The 24685-nt window shown below is 38.8% G+C and overlaps 1 protein-coding gene across 11 annotated transcripts in view; it reads left to right on the forward strand.

Moving 5' to 3' along the window:
• The window catches only part of MAST4 (microtubule associated serine/threonine kinase family member 4), a 516475-nt gene that overhangs the window by 277300 nt on the left and 214490 nt on the right, over window positions 1–24685 (forward strand). For 8 of the 11 annotated variants that reach the window (XR_004317247.1, XR_004317246.1, XM_032473373.1 and 5 more), the window contains one exon: window positions 6213–6248. The exons of the other annotated variants lie outside the window; for them this stretch is intronic. Coding sequence is in view for 6 of the 8 variants with exons in the window: in XM_032473373.1 (XP_032329264.1) it covers window positions 6213–6248 (36 nt within the window). In the remaining 2 variants the exon portion in view is untranslated. The remainder of the gene's footprint in view (window positions 1–6212; window positions 6249–24685) is intronic. 11 annotated transcript variants of the gene reach the window in all.

The following is a 24685-nucleotide window of genomic DNA, read 5'->3' on the forward strand; positions in this document are numbered from 1 at the left end:
TGTTTCTTGACAGTGAACTGTGGCCAGAATTTAGAGTTCCCACCCACCAGAGGCTGGAAAGCAACCTTTCCTCCTTCAGGGTGATACACTTGAGTTAGAAAGAGATAATCAGCAAAGCTGTGGGTGCGTTTTGTTCTATAAAGACATGAATTTCGGCCTCGACTTCCACAGTGAGGGTCGCATAAAGTAGACTTGACAGAGTGCACTTGTCTTCACCATGCTTGTCATGGTTTCTTTGAACAATTTGGAAAGCATGGCCTCAAACGCTTCTTAAGAGTTTACACTTAGCATGGCAACCAAAGGGAAAGCCTTAAGTTACCTAGCAGCACTAGCAGGACACTGAGTTTACTGAGACTAGTCATGAGACGGGTGATGGCTACGCTGGTGGGGTGTGACAGTCCCCCTGTAGTAGCTGGCAGGCCCCAAATGTGACCATTATCCGATGAGACGTGGGAGCAGGGTGGCTGCATTCCCTCCTGTTCCCCTGACCCCTTATGCTGTAGTAAGTCAGGCCTCTGAGGGGCACGTGGAGGGGAACCTGGGAGATTTTGCTTGTGTCCTGGTGTTTCTCCTTAGGATATTGACCTTTCCCTCTGCCATTTGGACTCCTGAGAATTAGACACCTCGCTCTTTTACTCTTTGCAGCTGCCAATAGGCAGACCTATGCGGCTGGGGGAAAAGAATTTTAGGATTATCTTCTCCTTTTCTTCAATAGAAGCCTCACTGTCTGAGACTTCTGGTGGTCGTTTCTTTCATCTGAATACAGATGCGTTGTCTTTTAAGATGTTGTTATATAAAGCCCCTCTCCTGGGAGGAGGTGGAGGACTTCGCCCTGCTTCTGTATTGGAACATATGACGTGCCTGTGGAACATGCCAGCAGCTGTACCCCTCCCCAATGGCCTTCTGGCTCTGCTTCACCTCACACATCCTCAGGTAGCTTTTGACCAGTGCCATGAGGAAATTCTATGCAGTTAGTCCCGTAAACACAACTCCATGAGAGGAAAAAAGTTTTTTTTGGGTGGAGGGGGCGGTAATTAGATTCATTTATTTGATTATTTATTTAATGGAGGTACCAGGGATTGAACCTGGGACCTCACCCATGCCAAGCATGCACCTGTGAACGAAAATACTGCAGTGTGAGTGAAAATACTGCAACCATATCAGTAAACAAAGAATGCTGAAACCAAGTCATCAGCGGCTGCCGCCACCCCCGCCGCCACCCCCCAGTGAGGACAGGCCTGCAGCCCAGCCTCTGCAGCCACTCTCAATGGAGCACTCTGAGCGGACTCAGAATAAGAAAGGACAGAATACTGGCCCTAGATAGCTAGGTGCTTGTCAAAGGAATGAATTCAGTGAGCCCAAATGTTTGCCTCCTCCCATACATAGAAAAGCACTAAATTCTTTAACTTGAGATGCCTGATTTTCTTTAGATAACAAGCAATCTTTTATTGTTCCAACTACTTGTTTACAGCTTTGTTGTAAAGCTCCTATATATCCTAGCTCCTCCTCTACCTCTTCGGAGCAGTCCCTCAGAGCCATCTGAGAGGCTGTCATCCCGGCTTGAGTCCTCCTGCCAAATAAAACATAACGCTTAACTTTTAGGCTGCACATTTATTTCAGTCGACAGTTTGTATTCTTATTTTTCAAAAACTGCAGAGGGCACCGTCTGACATCCTCATGTAGCTATTGTGGGACAAACGATGCTTACTGCAGGGACAGAGGGGACCTTCCCCCTCTGCTGGCAACAGGGCAGAGCAGGGGAGTAGTCTGCTTTCTCAGCTTCCCTTGGCCTCTCTGCTGCAACACTAAATAGGATTTGCTCTGTGTGGGGCAATGAGTGAGTTCACTGGGGGTTTGGTATTTCAGGGCATAAAGCCTAGTGTTTAGTATCTCAACAAATCAAGAATCAATTACCTGGGAGAAGCAGCAGAAGGTTTTTCCATGTCTAGGGTGAATCAGTTTAAACACTAAAACCAGTCCTTATGGATTAAAGAAGCCTTTGGAAGCCGTGGAGTATATTTCTAAAATGCACTTGACATCATAAACTGAAATGGAGTTGATAGATCGGTCCATGGTTTTGTGTCTTAGGGGAACAATGGTGGCTTTTTTAGGTGGGATTCTCAGGTATTACCAATTTGTATGTAAATGCACTTGATTCTGATAGAATCATGGGGAAAAATACTGTCATGAAACATCTGCTTAAAAGCACATTACTTAATTATTATCTTTGAGAATTCAGACTGCTTAGCTCTATTCTAATTTTTTTTTTAATGAAAGATGTTGGTCAGACATATCCTTAAGACCACAGCAGGGGTTGGTGATAGTGGTAGTTATCTTGGGAGACACTTAAAAGGAGAATTAAAGCAAACATACTTTAAATGTGTACTTCTTGAGGCTCTTTGTAGTCTCTTCCCACCCAGCACACACCTTTCAGCTACTGTTTAACATCACCCAGGCTGTGTTTTGTTAAGTACCTAGGAACTGGGAATTCTAGTTGTATTAACCCACAGCAGAATTTAAAACAACAAAACTAAACAAAAACAAAGCAGCTTCTCTCATGAAATCCCATTTGGCATCAACCAGTTTCAGCTGTAAGAACAGTGGAGCCCTGCATGGTCTAGCGGTTAACGTTTTCTCCAACAGTGAACAGTGCTTCCCTCTCCCCTTTATTAAAAAAAAAAAAAAAAAAAGCTTGATTGAAGCGTAATTGGCACACAATAAACTGCACTTAATTTAAAACACACAACTTCATAAATTGACGTACGTATATACCTGTGAAGCCACCACCACAATCAAGGTAATGAATTACCTGTTTCCTCCAGAAGTTCCCTCTTACCGATTTGTACTTGCTTCCTCCTCCCACCCCCACATGCCTAATCAGGCACTTAAATACTTGCCATCCCTAAAGATTAGTTTGCATTTTCTAAAGTACTGTTTGTACTTTTTTTTTTTTTTTTTGGTCTGGTTTCTTTCACTCAGCATAGTTATTTTGAGCTTCATCTATGTTGTAGTTTATGTTAAGAGTTCATTCCTTTTTGTTTCTGAGTAATATCCTATTGAATGAATATACCATACTTTGCTTATCCATCTACTAGTTGATGGGCATTTGGATCACTTATAGTTTTGGGCCATTATAAATAAAACTGCTATACATGATTGGTAAATTTTCTCCCAGCTCATGGCTTATGTTTTCAGTCTCTTTACAGCATCTCTTAAAGAGCAGAAGTTATTAATTTTGATGAAGTCTGAATTATCAATTTGTTATTTAAGTGGTCCTGGCTTTGGTGAAGCCAGGTTTGCCTAATTCCAGATCACAGAGGTTTTCTTCATTCTTGTTCTGTTTTTCCCAGAAGATTTATAATTTTATATTTTATATTTTCACTTCTACATCCATTTGAGTTAGGTTTGTTTGTGGGTAAAGTGTGGGTCAAAGTTTGTTCTTGCATACAGGTATCTAATTGACCCAGCACCATCTGTTGAACAATTGTCCTTTCTTCCCTGAATTTCCTTATGGTTTTGTTGAAAATTGGTTGTCTATATATGTGTGTCTATCTACAGACTTCCTGTTTCATGGACTTATTTGACTGTCTTTATGTCAATACCACATTGATTTGATTATTGTAGCTTTATGATAAGTTTAGCTATCAGATAGTGTTGGTCCTCCAACTTCATTTTCTTAAAAAAAATTGTTTTGACTAGTCTACATTCTTTAATTTTGGAATCAGTTTGTCAATTTCTACCCAAAGAGGCCTGTGGAGATTTTTTAATCAAAATTGCATTGTACCTATAGATCAATTTGAGAAGCTATGAAGAATTTTCCAGTGGCTATAATGAAACTTTGGTCTTAGGGATGTATTAGGGAGAATAACGTGTGAGCTGATGCAGTATGGAGAGACTAGGATGGTATACTGATGGAGGAGATGGGTGATCCAGCCGGGGCAAACGAAATTGAGGAATGAGTGACCAAAAACGAGCAAATACCCCTCAGAGAAGCCCATGAGAAATGATTGGGTGAGTGATTCAGGGAGCAGCTCAGGTAGTGATTTCAAGCTGAAGTCAGAGGGGACTAGCTACGTTTCTTCTGGAAAGAAGAACAGCAGTGGAGAGCTCCCGGTCAGTGTAGTCAGGAAGAGTAGGAGGAAGAGCGTGGCCAGATAAGGTTCACGTATTCATGTCTAGAGGAGGAGAAGACAAGGCCTGCAAAGATTAGGATGCAGGGAACACACAGAGAGGAGTCGTGTCATCAGAAAACAAAGGTCAGTTGTACATTAGAACTGATAGTTGGTCTAGAACCGTGGTCCTCAACCAGAGGTGATTTTTGTCCCTTAAAGGGACATTTGACAGTGTCTGGAGACATGTTTGATTGTTACAACTACTGGAAGGGGTGGGGTTTCATCTATTATCTCATGGGTAAAGAGAGGCCAGAGATTCAGCTAAGCATCCTTCAGTGTACAGGAAGACGCACACCTCCAATGATGACTTACCTACCCAATATGTTAACAGTGCCAAAGGTGGGGAACACTGGTCTAGAAGGGGAGGACCAGAAAAGAGGGTGGAATGAGAGTGGAGCTGATTGATTCCTCTGATGCCTCATGTCTGTATTGTCTTGAAGAGAAATACTCTTTTGTGTGATGACTGTGAAAAGTGACTCTGCATGATCAGGAATTAGTCTTTGGAAATCTTCTCTGGGCATGCTTTCAGAAGATGCATAAAAGTATTACCAAATTAGCATAGTTTAACAAAAGCGTACTTTGAGTACAAATAAATGCAAGAAATGTTGAACATTTGAATTAATTCACTTAAGAAGAACGTATTTGTTTAGATATGGCATTGCCCATGGATGAGTTTATCAGTTGGGATACTTTTCGTTGCAAGTAATAGGAAACCTCACTCAAAGTGGCTGAAAAAAATACAGGAAATTGACCAGCTAATGTAACTAGGAAGGCCAGACTTCTTGCAGGGTGTGATCCAGAGGTTCAGTATTGACACCAGAATCCAGTTTTTCCTTCATCCCAGTGCAGGCTCCCTTCCTAGCTCATAGTTGGCTGCCAGCAGTTTTTATTTTTTTTGGGGGGGGTGGTTATGGTTACTTTTTTCTTGGTTCTTCTCATCATAATCCTACCATTACGGGGTTTCTCTTCTATTGGGCCTTCTTAGGTGTTGTGTCCACTGTTGAATATGGTAATAGTTATAGCATTACTCTCATTAGCTCAGACTGGTGCTGTCCAGTATGGTAACCACTGGCCACATGTGGCTACTGAGCTCTTAAAATGTAGCTAGTCCCAATTGAGATATGAAAAAATGTGAAATACCTATTAATAATTTATATATTAATTGCATGGGAAATGACAGTGTTTTGGGATATATTGGGTCAGAATATAAATACGTCATTAAAATTGCTTTCACCTGCTTTTAATTTTTTTTAATGTGAATACTAGAAAATTTAAAATTGTATAGGTGGCTTCAAATTGCATTTTTGGTGGACAGAATTAGCATAGACCATTCAGAAGTCCCTGAGAATGGGGTGGAGTCAATCACACCCAAACCACATGGCTGATACACATATGGCAGAGAGGTGGAATGGATATTGGGCAAGCAATCAAAAAAAACTCTTTGGTGACTAGCGTAAGCAGAGGAGGGAATATTTGTTTAATTGCTACTATTTTATTAAAGATGAATGTCTAGAAGTACTACTGCTTTTCTACTACTAATAAAAGCTAATGTTTTTTCCTTAAGAATATTTGTGAAAGTTCTAAAATTAATATAAGGCTCATAGTAACTAGTGAAATAGCACAAAGTTACACTAAAAAGAAGTAAATTATCCCCATCCCTTCCAGCCTCTGTTTCCACTCACAACCCTAGGTGGCCATTGTCAGTTTGGTCTGTGTTCTTCTGTTCCTTATTCCATGTACATATGAGTGCATTCACATTCATTGTTTTGGTGTGGTTGTTATAATGGGATTATAGCTCTTGAATTTGCTTTGCTTACTTTATCAACCTTCTAAGTCAGTATCTACAGATTTATCCCCACTCTTTTTAATAATACCTAATATTCTATTTTATAGATAGACCACATTTCATTTAACCATTTCCCCATGAATGGACATTCACATTACTTCCAATCCCCTGCTCCTCCTCTGCCCCACAACAAACAATACTGCAATCTTTGTACCTGTGTCCTTACGTACTGGTCCTTTTTTTTCTCCCTATAGGATAGATTCCCAGAAGTGGAATTGTTTGGTCAAACGGTATGTGTATTTTTGATTTTAATACATTATTTTTCCCAAAGGAAGAGTATATCACGTTTGCACATGAGTACCCACTTCCTACATTCTCACCAGCATTAGATACCATTGTTCCTTTTAATTCTTGCCAATCTTATTATCTCTGATCATTAATTTACATTTTCTTCACTGCCACTGATGTTGAATATATTTACATATGTTTATTGTCCATTTGAATTTCTTTTTTCTTCATTTCCTATTCATTTCCACTGCCCATTTTTTCTACTTCGTAGTGTTTTTTCTTTCACAATTTCTGGGAGCTATTTGTTGTGTTTTTGAAATGTTAATCCTTTGTTATATGTGTACAAATACAGCTTTACAGTTCTTGTCTCTGTGTATGATATCTTTTACCAAGGAAATTGTTGTTTATTATTTAATCAAGTATGTCTGTCTTTTTTTTTTTTTTTAATTGCTTCTGAGTTACCTGTTTTGCTAGATGGTACTGTCTGTCCCACGGTCATGTAAATTTTCTTCTGAATTTAAAAAAAACATTAAAGTCTTACTCCCATTTTAAGTATTATAGATGATACAAAGTTGGATTCTTTCTTTTAAATCACTGTAGATGGATAACCAGTTACTTAAGTCCTAGTTACTACAAGAAACTTTATTTCCCATGGGATTGAAATGTTACCCTTGTCAAATATAAAGATGCCGTATACGTCTGTATCTATTTCTCGCCTCTCTGTTCTGATCCCTGTCTGTTTCTGTGCCATCACCATTTTGTTTTGAATTCAATGGCTTTCTAGTGAGTTGTAATGTCTGGTAAGTTCTCCCTCACTGGACTTCTTTTAATACTTTTCATGATTGTTTTTAGACATTTATTTTTTGTTTCATACTGATCTGGTTAAATTAAATTTTAAAACTTAAAGTTGAGGATTTTTATCGTAAATGTTTTGAATGTAATATATAATATAGTAATATAAATAGAACCAAAAATTTTTATTTCTCAGTTTGAGGATCTCTTTGGAAAATATTTACTGATAACCTTGAGGTTATTTCTTCTGTGAATTTTAATTCTTTAAATGTGATTTTACTTTGTTTCTGTGATAATTACCCCAAGATGCAAAAATGGGGATACAGGAATGGCATATTTTAATCTGTCTAAAAATTAGATTTTAATAAAGCTAAAGTGATTAAAGCTTTTAGTGGCTGTAACCTTATACATAATTTGTATTTCTGTTTATATAACAAACTATAAACTGGATTGGTTGAGGGGTGTGTAGAGAATGGGAACAAAGAACTGTTACTGGAGTGCATAAAAACTGTGTGTTTTATGATTTCAATCAGTCTCTTATGATTTCATTTTCCTAAAACTTAAACAATGTTGACTTAAGAAATTTTCACACTGAAAATTTGGAGTAAAGTTGTCTAATATTGTGTGTTTTTGACCATTCTTAACATTAAATATGTGTTAATGTGATATAACTTAATTGTGTTCACTAACATTCTTAATTGCTTTTTTTGAAAACTTTAATTGTTAATATTAATGTGATAAATACCTGCATTTGCATTTTCTACAGACTTTTAGAATATTGGAGCTAAACACTAAAACTTCCTGTGGTTAAAAATAATAGTATTATCTTAAAAATGAATACATTTGCAAATACTCATGAGGTCTGTATTTTGCTTACGAAAGTAAAGGAACATTCCCATGTAGGTTCTACACATGTTTACTTGGTTAATTAGAGGGAGAAAAAAAAAAAAGCCATTAGTTTGTTCTATAGCCAAAAAGGAAATGATGAAATTATATATTGTGATTATTATTGAATGATATACTTGAAAAAATATAATTATGTTTTAAAAAATGAGATTCTTAGTACTTTGAATGATATTATAATTCAAATAAATGGATTGGTATGGGAATTTTTTGCATATGTATAAATATTAAAGATGGTAATTTTAAAAAGAGGGAGAAACTAAATTATTCACATCAAGACTAAAAAAGGACTTAGAAAAGTTAGAGTTCACTTTGAATCTTCTATACGAACTTGCAATCTTTATTAAATCAAAACCAAGTGTAATTTTTCTGCCGTGTTCTAAATAAGACGATGAACAGCTGCTTCCTAGCTTCCACCTTTTCCACTACACCAGGATTCTTTCTGGGACGTAACCAGATGTCATGGTTGGGATAGGGAACATTTTGTTGGTTTCAGAACAGTTTTTTGTTTTGTTTTGTTTTGACTTTTGGAGGGGGGGGATATTTTTTCCCCTGATGAGCAGGGATGCTTTTGATAGTGTTTGGAACTATGAAGGACAGATGAACCAAGGAGCTCCTGCTGGCCAGTATGGAAGTTTAAGTGACAGAGGAAATGGTACTTACAAGCTGTTGAATAAACTGAGCCTGCCAAAAGCCAAGAATCAATCATGTTATATTAAATATGACAAATCATATGAACTATACCAAATAAAAGGAAACATCACATTTCCCATGTTTCCAAATGAGCTGTATTTTGACCAACTCAAATTGTGTTCCCTGCAGTTAAGTTTTAGTCATCATCAAAATAGACAAAGTTGATAAACATAAATATAAAAAGATATTTGTTATGAAATATTACATGATATCACTTATATGTGGAATCTAAAAAATAATACAAGTGAATGTATTTGTGAAACAGAAACAGACTCACAGATGTAGAAAACAAACTTACAGTTATCAAAGGGAAATGGAGGGGAGGGATAAAGCAGGAGTTTGGGATTAACAGATACACACTACTATATATACTATATAGAAAACAGATAAACAACAAGAACACACTGTATATATAGCACAAGGAACTGTATTCAATATCTTGAAATAACTTATAATGGAAATAAATATGAAAAAGAATATGTATATGTAATCTGAATCACTTTACACATGAAATTAACACAATATTATAAATCAGTTATACTTCAATAAAAAAGATATAATTAGAGTATATTTAAATGTAATTTTGCATGTGTGTAAATTCTATAGTGTTACTTTTAAAGTTTTTAAATATTTGTAGGCTATCATCAGAACTTAAAGTCACAGTAAAAAAAGAACAAATAAGAGTATCATAAGATTAATAATAAAGAAATGTTTTTCTTATAATTTGCCAAATATTTAAGCCTTTAACTTGCTCAAGGCTGCCCAATCCTAGACTCTGGAAGATAGAATTGTTTAAATTAGGACAGAGAACCTCTCTGTTTTTGTAAAATAAATAAACATAAACAACCGTTTGTGACCAGGTGTTGGGGTGGCTTTATTAGAGTCCATGGGCAATAAACAGAGTTTTTGTTCTTGAAGCCAGAGACAGTCTAGTTGCTGCAAGTGTATCAACATATTCAAAAAGCCACTGTGATTAGAGGATTTGAAGTGATAAACTGGGAAGATAGAAGCACTAGAATAATTAAAATAATGCTCATGGGTCTTAAGGAATGAGGAAGGAAGTGCCCCAATGCTGCAACCTTGGGTAAAAATAACCATATGTGTTCATTTTAATGAATCAACTGAAGGTTATGTTGAGCCCCCACTACTTACATGAAGATACTAAGCAAGTGATAATATTACTGTGCTGACCAAAAAACAATGATGTGTCTCCAAAAATATTTCAGGTATTATGTTCAAAGCAATGTTCCTTCAAGCCAAGGTTATCATTTCTGGACCTCATGTGATAAGGGAAGCTGGAACCCACCTTAATTCATACATAGGTGTTCTTAATCTAGAACAAACTGAAGTAAAACAACCTTATGTGACGTTGTACTTTGAAAAGATGAAAGAAGTCTTACAACTAAAAATTAAAACTGAATCACAGTAAATATTTTGTACACATTAATTACCAATTTAAGACTCATAAAGCTTGCCTACAAATGGTCACTACTAGTAATATGTAACTTCACTTAACAGTGTTCTAATGTAACACTATGCTCTTGTTCTTGTTAAAATGTTGTCCTCATTAAATACTGCCTTCGTGTGTTTGATGCTATCTTAAATTGTCTCAAAGTGAATATCACCAGTATCCCATCTTTATTTTGCCTTAATCCACCGCTAGAGTATGCTAAGCCTCCTACATGTAGGAGTTAGAACAAAACACTGATGCGACAGATCCAGTGCAAGGATGAGACTTCCCTGTTGCTTTACTTTTAAAGGTCTGTGGGTGGTAATGTGCAGTATTACCAGAGAAGATGTGGTTCTTTTGGAGTGAGGGCCCACCCTGTCCCTGGGCTTGTTGCAGAAATTATAAATCAGTCATAATTGTGACCTAAGTGCTTTTTCATTTTTTTTCCCCTGCTGCCAGGTCTTCTGGCTATTAAGAAATGTGGTTTGTGTTGTTTTTTAATGGCTGAGTAGTATTCCATTGCATATATATATATATATATATATATATATATATATATATATATCACATTTTCTTTATCTGTTCACCTGTTGATGGATACTTGGGTTGCTTCTGTGTCTTGGCAATTGTAAACAGTGCTGCTGTTAACATTGGGGTGCATGTATCTTTTCCAATTGGTGTTTTTTTTTTTTAAATTTATACCCAAGAGTGGAATTGCTGGATCATACGGTAGCTCTGTTTTTAGTTTTTGAAGAGCCTCCATGCTGTTTTCCATAGTGGCTGCACCAATTTACACTCCCGCCAGCAGTGTATGAGGGTTCCCTTTCTCCACATCCTCGCCAACATTTGTGATTTGTATTCTTCCTGACAGGTGTGAGGTGATATCTCTTTATGGCTTTGATTTGCATTTCCCTGATGATTAGCGATGTGAAGCATCTTTTCATGTGCTTGTTAGCTACCTGCATTTCCTCTTTGGAAAAATGCCTGTTCAGTTCTTCTGTTCATTTTTTAATTGGGTTGTTTGTATTTTTGATGTTGAGTTGTATGAGCTGTTTACATATGTTGGATATTAATCCCTTATCAGTCATCTCATTTGCAAATATTTTCTCCCATTCAGTAGGTTGTCTTTTTGTTTTGTTGATGGTTTTCTTTACTGTGCAAAAGCTTTGAAGTTTAATTATGTCCCATTTTTAGCAACATGGATGGACTTGGAGGGTAATAAGCTAAGTAAAACAAGTCAAGCAGAGAAAGAAATACTGTATGATACCACTTATGTTTGGAATCTAAAAAAATACAACAAACTAGTGAATATAACAAAAAAAGAAGCAAACTCACAGACGTAGAGAACAAATTAGTGATTATCAGTGGGGAGAGGGAAGCAGGAGGGGCAATAAGGGATAGGAAGTAAGAGGTATGAACTCAGGTATAAAATAAGCTACAAGGATATATTGTACAACACGGGGAACAGAACCAATATTTTATAATAACTATAAATGGAGTATAACCTTTAAAAGCTGTGAATCACTATATTGTACACCTGTACCTTATATAATATTGCACAGCCACTACACTTCATTTAAAAAAAAATAGCAATAAAAAGTGGAGGGAGGAAATCCCTCTTTGTCCTCAGAAGTTAAACAGGCATCTGGCTTAGAAATCTCCTGGCAGCTTTTTCTCTAACTCAACTCATCAAGATTTAATAATAAAAAGAAGTAAAAACAATACAAGAAATGTGGAAAAACTGCGTGGAGCCTGCTCCATTTATTTTCATGAAGCCCCTGGGTCAGTAGTCAGTAACCCTCATTGTGCCTTGAAGAGGAGTAGCTGTCTCTTGAGAAACCTGTAAGTGTTGATGATATGAAACCTCCAGCTGCATTTAACTTCCAGGTTATGTCAAAGGGCGACTTTTTAAAATGACATTAAATTTGACCTCTAGTTATGAATCCCGTTAATATTTGTATGCATCTAAACATTTACATGTCAGTCTCCTTGAGTTTTGTAAGTTCTACCAACATGCAAATTCTAATGAATGAAAACACTACTTGCAAAAAAAAAGGAAAAGGAAAGGAAAAAATACCATTGGCCCCTTCTCCTAGTATTAGATTTGTTAAAAGCCAGCTTACGCTCTCTTAGACAGAGATAGGACTATTGAAATGTATGAATAGAACACTTCAAAAACGAACCTGTCAAAGCAACAGAAAGTAGAGATATTTTAAATATAATTGCAGTTGTATTCAGTAGTGAGAAAAAAAGTCAAAGCATTTCTCCTTAATGCCATCCTGAGGTGGGGAACATTTTGTCAGAATGAGAATATTCATAGGAGGGAGGGCACCTCAGCAGTCTCCAATTTAGGACGGCACCTGTCCCTCAACTCCCCTTTTATCTGGCCGGGTCTCCACCAGGTCTGCTAAAGCCCCTTCATTTTCATCTTCTTAGACACCCTGCCATGGGACATAAGATAACGTTTGTAGGAACTCTGTGACTGAACAGACGTTTTCCTTTACATGGTGCTTTCAGAGGACTCCTTTTATCTCGTAGATGGCTCGGCTCCTTGGATGTCTGAACAATGAAGAATTGGAGCGAGCTCTATCTACACCAGGACCCTGGGAGCTTAACACTCTTTGAAGTGGATTTCTCCCCTTTGTGGGGCCACAGTAAAAAGTGGGTTTTTCATAGTCCCTGCATTGATGTCTGGAAAGCCAGATGGCTTTGTAAAATGAGCCCCAAAGCAATGTAACTGATTAAAAGAAATGCCTGGTAGTTGAAGGCTTTCCTACCCATGGTGTGAGCCTGGCAGAAAGAATTGTTCTCTTGGGGTCCGTTAATATTGGGGAATCTCACTCTCCCGTATTTAGGGGTCAGCCAGTGACAGTGGAGACAGGTGTTGGCAGCAGGAGCTTTCAAAATGAAGGCTGAAAAAAAAAATCTCTCTAGCCAGCCATTGGGAGAACTGCCTCGAAAAGAAATGAAGCTGGTCACTGAGGGAAGTAAGTGCTTTGAGGGTTGTAGGTGCTTTGAGATTGTGGCTCACGTGTTTCAACTTACTGTCTCTTTCTGGCTTCCTTTTGTGGTCCTAGATCTGCATCCTCCGGAAACCCTCCAAGCTTCATTGCTTCATACCTGGGCGCAACTCTTACCCATCCCTCTTCTCTGCAGAGTAAATGACTGTACTGAGGATGCCCAACGAGCTCTTGCTGTTTGTGTTGCCCATAGAGAAGCCACTCTGCCCATTTGTAACCTGGAGCACTGACCTTAACCTAAGGACACAGTCATATATTTCAAGTTGTTTGGAGCAAGGAGGGCTGATGAAACTTGACCTTGCAGGCAGAGGGAATCATAGACGTAACAAATTGCTCTCTGACTTCATAACCTATCGTTTGATTATGGAGAAATGGGGTTTGGAGCAGAAGGAAGGAAAAGCTCATTTTAAGATGCACTTTAATAGCCCATCGTAAAGAAGGTAGCTGGCCTGGTATCAGCTGTGTTTCTGTCATCAGGAAATACTTTAATCCTGCAGTGTAAGTCGTAAGACAGAGGTTTAAAAACCTCACCCTTCATTTTCTCCCTGTTGTCGTCTCCTTGACTCATCAGACTTGGTGCTGATTTGCTCAGAGTAGCAGAGATGGAGAACCGGGGACGTGTGTTCTGTGGAAAGAGCTAATTTCAGAAGAGTTTGTATGTTTTGACCTCTCTGAACTTACAAGGATCCTTTCAAAGAGGGAAATAATTCAATCCTGAAGGCATTTCCAACACTTGTTTTTAGAGAATATACTGACATGTATATCCCTATTACTGTGGTCTATTTTTTAAGTAATAATGTAGAATTTATAGTATCTTAATTAAAGCTAATTGGTCTTTGTAGAAAATAATAATTTAAATAATACTTCTATCAGTCCACACAGGGGATCATTGTAGAATAACTAGTAAACAGGAAAAAAAATGCATTCAAAAGTACCCTACATCTCATCACTTAAAAGATAATTTAGAAAGCAGAGAGTTTAGCTTTCACATATGTCTGTTGAGTAATTTTCCCTTTGGGTATTTTCAGTGTCATACTCTGGTAGCATTTAAGAAATGGGGTAGCGTTTTATGTTACTGTGAGCATTGTTAGAGCGGAAAGCATTAATCATTTTTCCTGGTTATTTCCGTCGTAGAAAAAGAGAACTGTAAAGAAGAAAAGTTTCCATCCTTAGTCTCACTGTGCAGAGGTAGCTCCCAGCAGCATGTTAGTGTGTTTCTTGTCAGGGTTTCTTCTAAGTCCTTGTTCCCTGTTGATTGTTGGTTCTTGGTGTGCTTTATCTTGCCAGCTGGGGACTGCTTGCTGGAGCTGACCAGTTGTATTTGAGCTGAGTGTCCAGCTTGCCCACAGAATTTTCTGTGTCTTCCGACAGAAACAGCCAGGAGAGCCGAGCACTGGGCTGTTCCTAATGGTCGTGTGTAGTTGTGTGGGCCCCTGAGGCATTTCTTTACTTTCAGTGATTTGTTTTATATAATTCCAAATGCTAACATTTTTTCTACAGCTGTTGGCAATATTTGTTTAGGTTCAGAAAAGCTTTTAGTTTTTGTGTGCGGGAAATCACTCCAAACAACACATTTTAATAGGTTCCAGGAGTCAACAAAGAGATGCTATATTCATTTAGGGAATAGAACAGATTTTCTTTGTTTGGCTTTTAACACTTGGGAGTTTGTAAGATTGCCCCAGAAAGCTGCACTGCAGCCAAGTTGTGAGTTGTAGAGTGATTTAGTGATCAGGGAGGGCTTCCCGGAGTTCCTGGCACCTGCTGTCCTCCTGGATTGGAGGTTCCCTACGGCCAGGGGGTTTCATTCCCTGCTGTATCCTTCGTGCCTAGAACCATGCCTGGAGTGTAACAGTTGTTCCATAAATATTTTTGTGGGTGTTTTAAAATCATGTATCTCTCTTACTATTTAACACTCTCATGGACTAAACCATTAATTAATTGGCTGAGTAATTATTGTATTCATACACTAAATTATTCCAGCTTTCAATAAGAATATGCCATGCCCCAAATTTGATGATAGATGCTGGATCATCCACTTAATGTATTTGAGTCTAGTGCAATTTTTGAAATATGATAACAGATAAGAGTGATGGATTTATTACTGATCAGTGCTTTCATGTTCTTCCAGTCCTCTATGTAAAGGAGCGTGATTTAAATTTAATCTTGTCCTAAATTCTAATTCATTGATTGTGGGTTTTTGTCAGAGAATTGTACATCTAGGTGAAAGAGGCTTCCATTTGCCAATCAGAGTTAAGAAGTGCCAGAAATAGAGAAGTATGCAAACTGAATTTCCTTTTGGTCTGGCTTGAATTCTCTGCATCACAGCTTTATTGAGGGGAGGGAACAGGTAACACAGTAAATGAAATAGATATTCATTGATAGGAATAAATTAAGCTATTTGCAGTTATGACTCTCATGGTTTGCATATCTCTGTCAATCATTCTTTTGCTGGATGAGGGAAAGAAAGGAAAGAGACAGAGTTTAAGAAAAAAAGTAACCAGTGGGACTGCGACAGGGAGCACCATCATTCTGGGGGCGGGGGGATGTTTTGGTGGTAACGTGTAAGGGCTTTCTTACTTGCATGAGAGTAAGAAACTCCAGAAATCATGTTGGCCGTCCCTCTGGGAAGAGTGAGGGGAGCTGAGATCAGGGAGGGGCTGAGGTTTCAGCGTGTGAGATTCCCCAAGTTGGGTCGTTGATGTACAGATGGAGGGCTTTGTTCTGTTACTCCCTTCCTAGATGTTTTATTAAAAGCAATAAAAGATGGAGTGTGGATATGCATGGAAGTGAGGGGAGTCCACTTTGATCATTAAAAGGATTAGCTTTCTTTATCAGCTTTTTCAGCCTCTTCCATTTCTAGTGTCTTCCAGACAGATCCTGTGCAGAAAGGCCAGGAGAGGGAAAAAAAGGGGGAGGCGTTACAGAAGGAGGACAGTGTGTGTGAGAGATGCTGACCAGTAGAGCCCTCTTAGGTATTTGAACTTGCCGAGTCCTCGGAAGTGAGTGATTACAGTGCCTCTTTTTTTTTTTTGGTCCTTTTTTTATTGAAGTATAGTCACTTCACAATGTTGCATCAATTTCTGGTGTACAGCATAACATTTCAGTCATATACATACATACATATATTCTTTTTCATATTCCTTTTCATTATAGGTTACTACAAGATAATGAATATAATTCCCTGTGCTTTATGGTTTAAACTTGTTGTTTATCTATTTTACATAAAGTAGTATCTGCAAATCCCCAACCCCCAATTTATCCCTTCCCACCTGCTTCCCCCCAAGTAACCATAAGTTTGTTTTCCATGTCTGTGTGTCTGTTTCTGTTTTGTAAATAAGTTCATTTGTTTTTCTTCTTTTTTTAGATTCCACATATAAGGGATGTCATATGGTATTTTCCTTTCTTTCTGGCCTCCTTCACTAGAACGACATTTCCATCTCCTTTTCTCCCACTCACATAGTTGTCCCTCCTGAAGCCCGAGGCAGCTGCCTGTCCATGCAGTCCTGCCGTGTGCACAGACTTAGAAACGTCGTACCCGAGACAGCAGCACCTGACTTCTCCTTACCTTGACTGTAGTGTTGGATGATCCTAGTTGAGGGGAAGGCCCTGCGGCTTCCCTCACTCTCACCCCAACCGTCAGGGAGTTTTCCTGGAACCACCCCTGGGACCTGCGCGGCCGGAGCCCAAGGTGGGAGACGATGCTCCAGCCGCCTCAGGCTGTTAGTCTGCTAAGGCTGCTGAACAAAGTGCTGCAAGCTGGGTGGCTTCCACCGCAGAAGCTTCTTGTTCCAGAAGCAGGAGTCCAAGCTCAAGGTGTTGGCACAACTGGCTTGTCATGAGGGTTGTGAGGGAGAGTCTGTCCCGGGCCTTTCTCCCAGCTTCCAGCAGTTTGCTGGCACTCTTTGGTGTTCCTTGGCTTGTACATGCATCACTTCCATGTCTGCTTCCATCTTCACGTGGCATTTCCCCTGTGTCAAAATTCCCCCTTTTATAAGGACATAGTCACATTGGATTAGGACCCTCCCTATTGACCTCATCTTAACTTGGTCATAAGCAAAATTCTCTTTCCAAATAAGGTCATATTTGCAGGGCCTGGGGGTCAGGACTTCACCATCCTTGAGGGGACACAGTTTCATCCATAATCTCCCTCCGCCCCCATCCCCACTGCTCACATCTGGAAGGTAGATTCCACCTGTCAGCCTGAGCTTGTTGTGGTCCATGGAATGTCCCCTCCTTTTCTCACTGAATTCCTCTGAATGGGCTCCATGGTCCTGCTGACAGACAGGGAAGGGACTGTGGAGAAGCACAGGAATAAGACAAGTGCCTGGTTGGGGAGAGAGCAGTTGAGAGGTGCATTTGCCAGAGAACAAAGCCAGGAAGAAACATGAGTTGCTCCTTGCCACTGCTTTCTTATTCCTTCCATCCAGCTTCTTTTGCATACTTCATTAGAGCAAAGACTAATCTATCGAAATCCCATCAATTCCACTTTAGATGATGGCCAATAAATACTGTTTCTACTACATTACCTGTGAAATAGGCCTTTGTGGATAAGCCTGGAAATCTCCCCCTCTGTTTATAACGTTGTTTCTCTGAAAATGCAATCTGGTGTCTTAATCTTACAGAGGCAGCTTCAGAGCACAGCTTAGTGTGCTGTTGAGATGAGCCAGGGAGAGGGAGCTGCCCAGGACTAGAGGTCACGGCAGCTTTCTCCCCACCACGTGGGGCTGCTTGTGGGAAGATGCAGAGGGGCACTCTGAGCGGGGGTGCTCTTCCCTGCCAGAAGGCTGTCGCCCCACTTGTCAGCGATGTCTCTCTGGTGAACAAGGCTGGACCTTCAGGTGCCTCAGGGATTCCCCTGGGAACTGGACTCCGGTCCAGAACTGACACTGGCTGGGGCACTGGCAGAGCCACCCAGCTGTATGCCTAGTATCCATAATTCCCTTCTGCTCTACTGATAAAACTGATTTTTGTCACTGTGTCTACGTGCCTCCTTCCCTCATAGCTGTATATAGCCATGGCATTACATTTTGGCCAATGAGATCTAAGCAGAAATTACTTGGGGGACAGACAGCTGGTGAGGCTCCTTTTTCTTTTCTTCTACTTCCTTCTTCCTGTGTGGAATGTGTTTGTGTTGATGAGCGCTCCAGCAACCACATTGGTCCATGAGGTAGAACATGAGGATAGACTATTAAGGATAATAAAACTGAAGAATAGAAGTAGTTTTAATCTGGTAATTTGTAGCCACCACACCACTTGGACTTCCTGCTTCTGATCCTTTTTTACCTGAGAGAACAATAAGGTATTTTGTTTAAGCTGCATATTTGGGTTTCCAATTAAATGTAGCTGCAGCTATGTGTAACCCTAAGTGACACCGAGACCCTCTCCACAGGAACTGCAGTTATTGGTCTTCAGAGTATATAGTGTATCAGAAAGGAAAGATTGGTTTAAGGAGAATGGAGAAAAGAGAATTCCTTCTTAAGACCTAAAGAAGAACTAGTCTGTGGGACCCCGTGACATCTTTTCCCCAAAGCATCTTTTATGTGAGGTGGAAGAGAAGACTGTGCCCCCTTTAACTGCTCCCTTATTTATTCAAAACTCCCTTTCCTATAACATAGATGGTGTTAGTCGTCACCGTTTTCTGCAAGCTAACATTTAGCTTCAGTAGCATCACCATCTTGGTAGTTAGACACTGTTTTGAGTACTTCATGGCTTTTTACCATTGTTCCAGAAAGTTGACTAGAAAGCAGAGAAAGGAACATGCTGATGTCAGCGTTAAGTGTCACTCTCATAAACTTAATGCAGCTGAGACCAGAGGGAAATTATTTGTCTTTCTGAAAAGGACTACTGAGTTTCAATCAGACATTCATTGTACTTAGGCCAGTGGTGTATGTATTTGACTGCGAATGAAAAGAACAAAATTAAAGAATGGGGACAGATTTGCAATAAATCAATGAGGACTGTATGAGGAATAATGCAGAAGTTTGGATTTTAAAAATGTCCTGATTATGTATTTGACTCTTTAACATGGTTTCAGGAACGTATGGAGCAGAATAAGTAGAAAATTGCCTTTATATGTGGATTCACTATCTTTCTGGCATCTGATTCTCCAAAGTAAGGAATTGGGAAGAAAGGAGGGTTAGTGAGCTGACTTGTGGACTGCACGTGGTAGGAGATGCTGAGATTTATAAAATTGGTGTGGCAGGAGTGAAGTTATGTGCTTGGTATTGAGTGGGACACCCACTCCAGGTAGCTGTGCAGGATAAACAAAGGTTATCCCAAAGCTCTCTTTATCCACCTTGAATTATTTTTGTTTCTCTGCACTGGCTAGCCCCTGGAAATTTCATGGAGGTCCAGATTTAAGGGAAACATGGCTCCTTAGGACTTTCTTTATCTGTAACAAAGGGAAGTCATTTTCTGTGTCTCATTTAAAGGCACAATGATGTGAGATCCTAAAAAGTATCTACTACTTGAGGAACTTCAAAGGCAATTAATGCTATCCATTTGTATTTCCTTAAAAGTGTCTAAAATGTTATGTTTTTCCTTATTTTATTTTTATGGGGTTTTACATATTTACCAGGGCTCTGAAAATTTCACTCTTAACCTCAGTTCCCATAACTGTTTTCCCCCCAAGCTATTGATTTTATCAATTGTGGGTTCCCCTTTGTTGGCATTTTTCAGGATCTTGATTTTTGTGGTGGGAGAGGAATTTCTACATTGTTTTAGGATAAATACCTTCTTTCCTTTATGTATGTATGTATGTATTTTATTTGGGGGGGCAAGGCTTGGAGGATGGTGTGGTCTGTACAGGAGCCCAGCTAACTTGGATTCAAACAGTTTTCTTTTGTTGATGAAGTGATACTTACCATTTGTAAGTGAAATAGAATTAGGCATGACTTTACATTGGATTTCATTTATTAACTTCCAGTTGTTAATCTGCAGCAACCTAAAAAGTTTGAAAATTATTTGTGTCTTATTTATCCATACTCTCCCTGGCCTCTGTCACCAAAAATATTCAGATCATATTGAAAGCATTGTTGCTACCAAAAAGGCATGTGTGTATTAAGATACTGTAGAAAAGGGGCAGCATCCAGTTTCTCTAGTCACCTCCCAGTGAAATTCCAACCAGTATGGTGATCCTGTTAGATGGCATCACCAGTGTTGAAAGGACATCTTGGAAGGAGCCCTGGATCCATGTTGTCTTCAGAGAATGATGGCAACTCTGTAAAAGAGGTTAGTACGCAGCATATTTTTTCAGGGGTGGTAATGGTATGCAGACTGTCTTCAAAAATAACCTAATGGTAAGAAATGTAACACTGCCTGTCTTCCGTTAACTGTCCCTCCTGAATTGCTGTTCATAAGATCTTAATCAATAGGGCTTTTTATAGTTGTGCCTGTTTGTCAGACTTCAGTTTGAATTATCGGAGAAGTTTCTGGAATTGAGTAGGTAGGAAGTCTTCATCAGGAAAAGCTCTTCCTCTCTAGTGGGAAAGTAGCCTCATCAGTTTTATAAGGGAATTCTTGGGCCTGGAGAGAGGGGTTCAACCCTAGAACTGAATGTCTGGTTTTAACCTCTCATTTGCTGACTCAAATAGTAATTCCATAATTTTTCATAGGAGACTTTATTTTCATTGTTTTCATGTAGTTGGTTAGTGTGATTTCAGAGAACTGCAGGTGACCGGGAAATCTAGGCTACCCCACAGTTTGCATATTTCAAGAAATAAGTTTGTTTTCTCATGAAAATAAAAAGGAAAATTGGAGGGGGAATAAAAGGAGATGAAATAAACTTGTGTTGAAATTGTGCTTGTGCTTTGAATTAAATTCCTTGCATGGCTGGTTCATATTTAAGACCAGAAATGATGAAACCTTGACCTGAAAGCCACAGTATGAACTGAATAGGCCTCCACGTTGGGGTTGATTATTAGCTGTGCGTGGGTCATGGGTTGACAATTAGTTCTGTTCCTTAGAGCATGTCTGCAATCTTTGATATCTACTTAAACTATGGCAATAATTTGCATAGTTTTTGTTATGATTTTTCTATTAACCTTTGATGGAGTGAAATTCGATGTTTTTCTCTCTGACACACCATGACATTTAGTAATTCAGTCCTTTTATTTATTCAAAGTCTGCACTTGATTAAAGTAAATTGCAACAAAACATTGTGTTGGGGGTTCTCAAAATATTACTTAGTTGTTCTTTTGCAGCCAGTAAACATAGCTCCTCATAATTATTTCTCATCTGAGAGTTTCATCTTTTCTCATCTGAACAGGAATCATATTTTGAAACTCATATACATTGGGAAGCCAGAGATTTCTTTGGCCTTTCAAAGCCTAATATGACTAATCCTTTGCTTATCTCAAGTTTATTATCATTTATTATTCCATTTAACCAGCCATAGACTCTGTCCATATCTCTTTAATTGGGGTAAACTGAGTACTTATATTTCTGATAACTCCCTATGCCTACATTGTCCTCCGTGACCCTCTTACGTACTAAAATTTCTGATCAATAAGAATATTTCAGTGATGATTGAATTTTTGTATTTTGACCACTTGAAAGTGAGATCATGAGATCTGGAATTGTGTATACTTGTATTTGAGCAAAATTCCCCCAGCCAAACCTATTTAATAGTTTTTCCTGAATTTTTTAATGATCGAGCAAGTTATTTTCAAATTTTTCAGTCCCTACTTATTTCTTTCCTGGTTGCATGTCATCATCTTATTTCCACTTACTAATTAAATAGAATAATTCACCTTTTATAAATTATTCTTGTTCTCTGATTTTTGAGGTGTTCTCATCCTAGGATCAGCTTTCTGGAATCTGTAAGCTCCCTGAAATGGTATATAAATGTCTGTGTGTGCGTGTGTTTTCTAATAGCTTTCATCTCATTCTCAAAATCCTCCTTGAGAAGGATTATTTTGTTTTCCTCAAATGGACCTGTTCTCTACCTAAATGTTAAGCTGCTTGTGGAGAGGCACTTGGCCTCACACTTGCTCTGTGAGGAGTGCAGAACAGCAGAGTGGCAGCTTGTGGAGAATGCTGGCCAGTTCAGTGCTTTCCAAACCCGTGTAGTTTGTGACCGTGCATTTAGAAGTGTTCTAATTTGAAGGATGTGTGAGCTCCTTTAAAAGAGAAATTGTTTCACACCTATAATGTCAACTTAAATACATTTATTTTAATAATATTTAATTATGTACAAAGGAAAAAGTCAGGTAAACCTGTATTTAACAGTTTTACCCCTACCTCTAAAACAAATTAAAACAAATAGAACAAAACTGCAGAGTAACATTTGAAGTAACAATAGCAATATTACATATTACTGATAATACTTTGCCAAAACGAACTCATTTTTAAGCAATCTTAATATACTGTTGACTGCTAAGGCACCTGCTTGCTTCATTGGTTTGTATTTTGAGTTCTCATATTTATCATATGCAATGTGAAACCAGTTCTCCTGTGATTTTTCTAATAAAAAGCCTTCAGTGATAGATCCTTGTTGCTCCGTGGTATCTTCTGGCCCTCATTTCACATGTGTACTTGGGCCTCTGCTCTTTTCTCGTTAGCTCAGGGCAACTGAAAGAGTGCTACTCCGCCAACTTGACCATTAACACAAGTGGAGATGTGGCGCTGGAATCACCGAGCAGTGTGAAATTAAAGGATAGTTGTTGCAAAGTATCAATGAAATGTCAACCAAAAAAATTTTTTTTACTGTATCAAGTATTCGTATTTCCCCAAGAATGACTTTTAGACTCCACTTTGAGGAACACTGGCATAGAATATATAAAAGGCCAGAATTGGTGCAAATTACTGTTAATACATTAATGGATAGAACTTGATTTATAAGTAGTCTGATTTAATATTTATACTTGAGATAGGTGAGCCCAGGTTTAATTACTCCTTGTCTTCCTGTATTTTGCAGAAATAATTACTTGGGTCTAAGTTTTTTGGTTGTTTTTTGTTTGTTTCTTTGTTGTGTATTTGTCTTTGGTTGTCTGCTATTCAAAAATCCAGTCTTGCTTTGAACTCTTTCGCCTACTGTCATTGAGTTAACTTAGCAGCCAAGGAGGAACCCCAAGCGTGGGATAGGGAAAAATGTCTGCCAACCTGATGTTAATGAGTTAAAATGTGGTGGACCTCTGCGTGCGTGGAAGCATGGTGCTTTGACTTGGTGATTCCATGCTTTCTCTAAAGATTTCCCCATAAACAGTATATTTGAGAGCAGTAACTGCTAGAGTTAAGATAATATGCTTTTTTTCAGGAGGTAAGTTTCTCTTCCAGCCTAGTCCTGCCACTCACAGCTGTGTGACTTAGCCTCTTTTAAAATGGGAAAGATAGAAATAGGATCTTTATGAGGGTTTAGTGAGATGGTGCCTCAAAAATGCTCTGTATGGTGCTTGGCACATGCTAGGCACCAAGGAACGTGTGCTGACACCTGATAGTACTACTAGTATGAGAAGGAAGGTATTCGGAGGATCTGATTTTTTGTTCCTTTTATGTGCAGGGTGCACAAGTAAAGGTCTGAAAAGGAGCTTCCCCATTTCTCAGCTTAGTCGTTGGATGTTGACACTGTGCAGCGTTCTTGGTGTAGGTGTTGGTGGACTCTTACTGTTATTAGCTCTTTTATCAGAGGAAGTACCGACTTCCAAGGTGCCTGCGGAGCAGATCGTATTGTAACCTTGCAACCTCCTTGCTACCCACAGAAACTGTCCTTCTGCCCTTTTCCAACCTAGTTATCCATCAACTCCTTTACTTTATCTGAGCCATCTTTCCTGTTCTGGGAGACTCCACGGGGAGCTTTGCCAGCTTCATACTTAGTGCGACACACAATACTGGTGTAGCCTATAGCTGCATGCACCGCCCTTGCTCCAGCTTTGTGCTCCGTGGTGCCAGGTGCTTCGCCATACACTGTATTTTCCCTCAGTCAGTCCTTAATTCGGAGGCTAGGTGTATTGTCGCCATTTAACTGATGTGAAAACCAAGGCCCAGAAAGATTATTAACTTGCCTAGAGCCTCATCGTTGGTCACTGATAGAGGGTTAAAACTCCGGTCGCCACCTCTTCTTTGACTTCTCTATTTATTTCTTGTCATTCTGTTATTCCCACCTTAAATGAAGAAAGTGCTAGAGGGTCTTGCATTTGGGATGAATTATATCAATGGGGACTTCTTGATAACAGCATAAATTTAAATCCTGTCTTAACCACTTCATAGATACACAATCTTGGTCAAGCTAATTAGAACATCTCTGGTACTCAGTTTCTTCTGCTGTACAATGGACATGGTTATGACACTCGAATCATGGGTTATTATAAAGATTAAATTAAATAATATTTGGTGATATTTTTGTGCTGCATAAATGAAATTTATTTTTATTACATTGTCATGTCTTTTAATTACGTGCATATTAATGGGCCTACATTTTTTGTGAACCATTTTTATTTTGTTCCTCTCAAATTCTTTTTTTTCTTTATAAGAGATGTTTTACTTTTTTTCTTTTATAGTTTCCTTAAGATATAATCAATATACAGCACTATGTAAATTTAAGGTGTACAGCACAGTGATTTGCATTATATATATTGTGAAATAA

The sequence above is a fragment of the Camelus ferus genome, chromosome 3 (genome assembly GCF_009834535.1).
Source record: "Camelus ferus isolate YT-003-E chromosome 3, BCGSAC_Cfer_1.0, whole genome shotgun sequence".
In the NCBI taxonomy this organism is placed as follows: Eukaryota; Metazoa; Chordata; class Mammalia; order Artiodactyla; family Camelidae; genus Camelus; species Camelus ferus.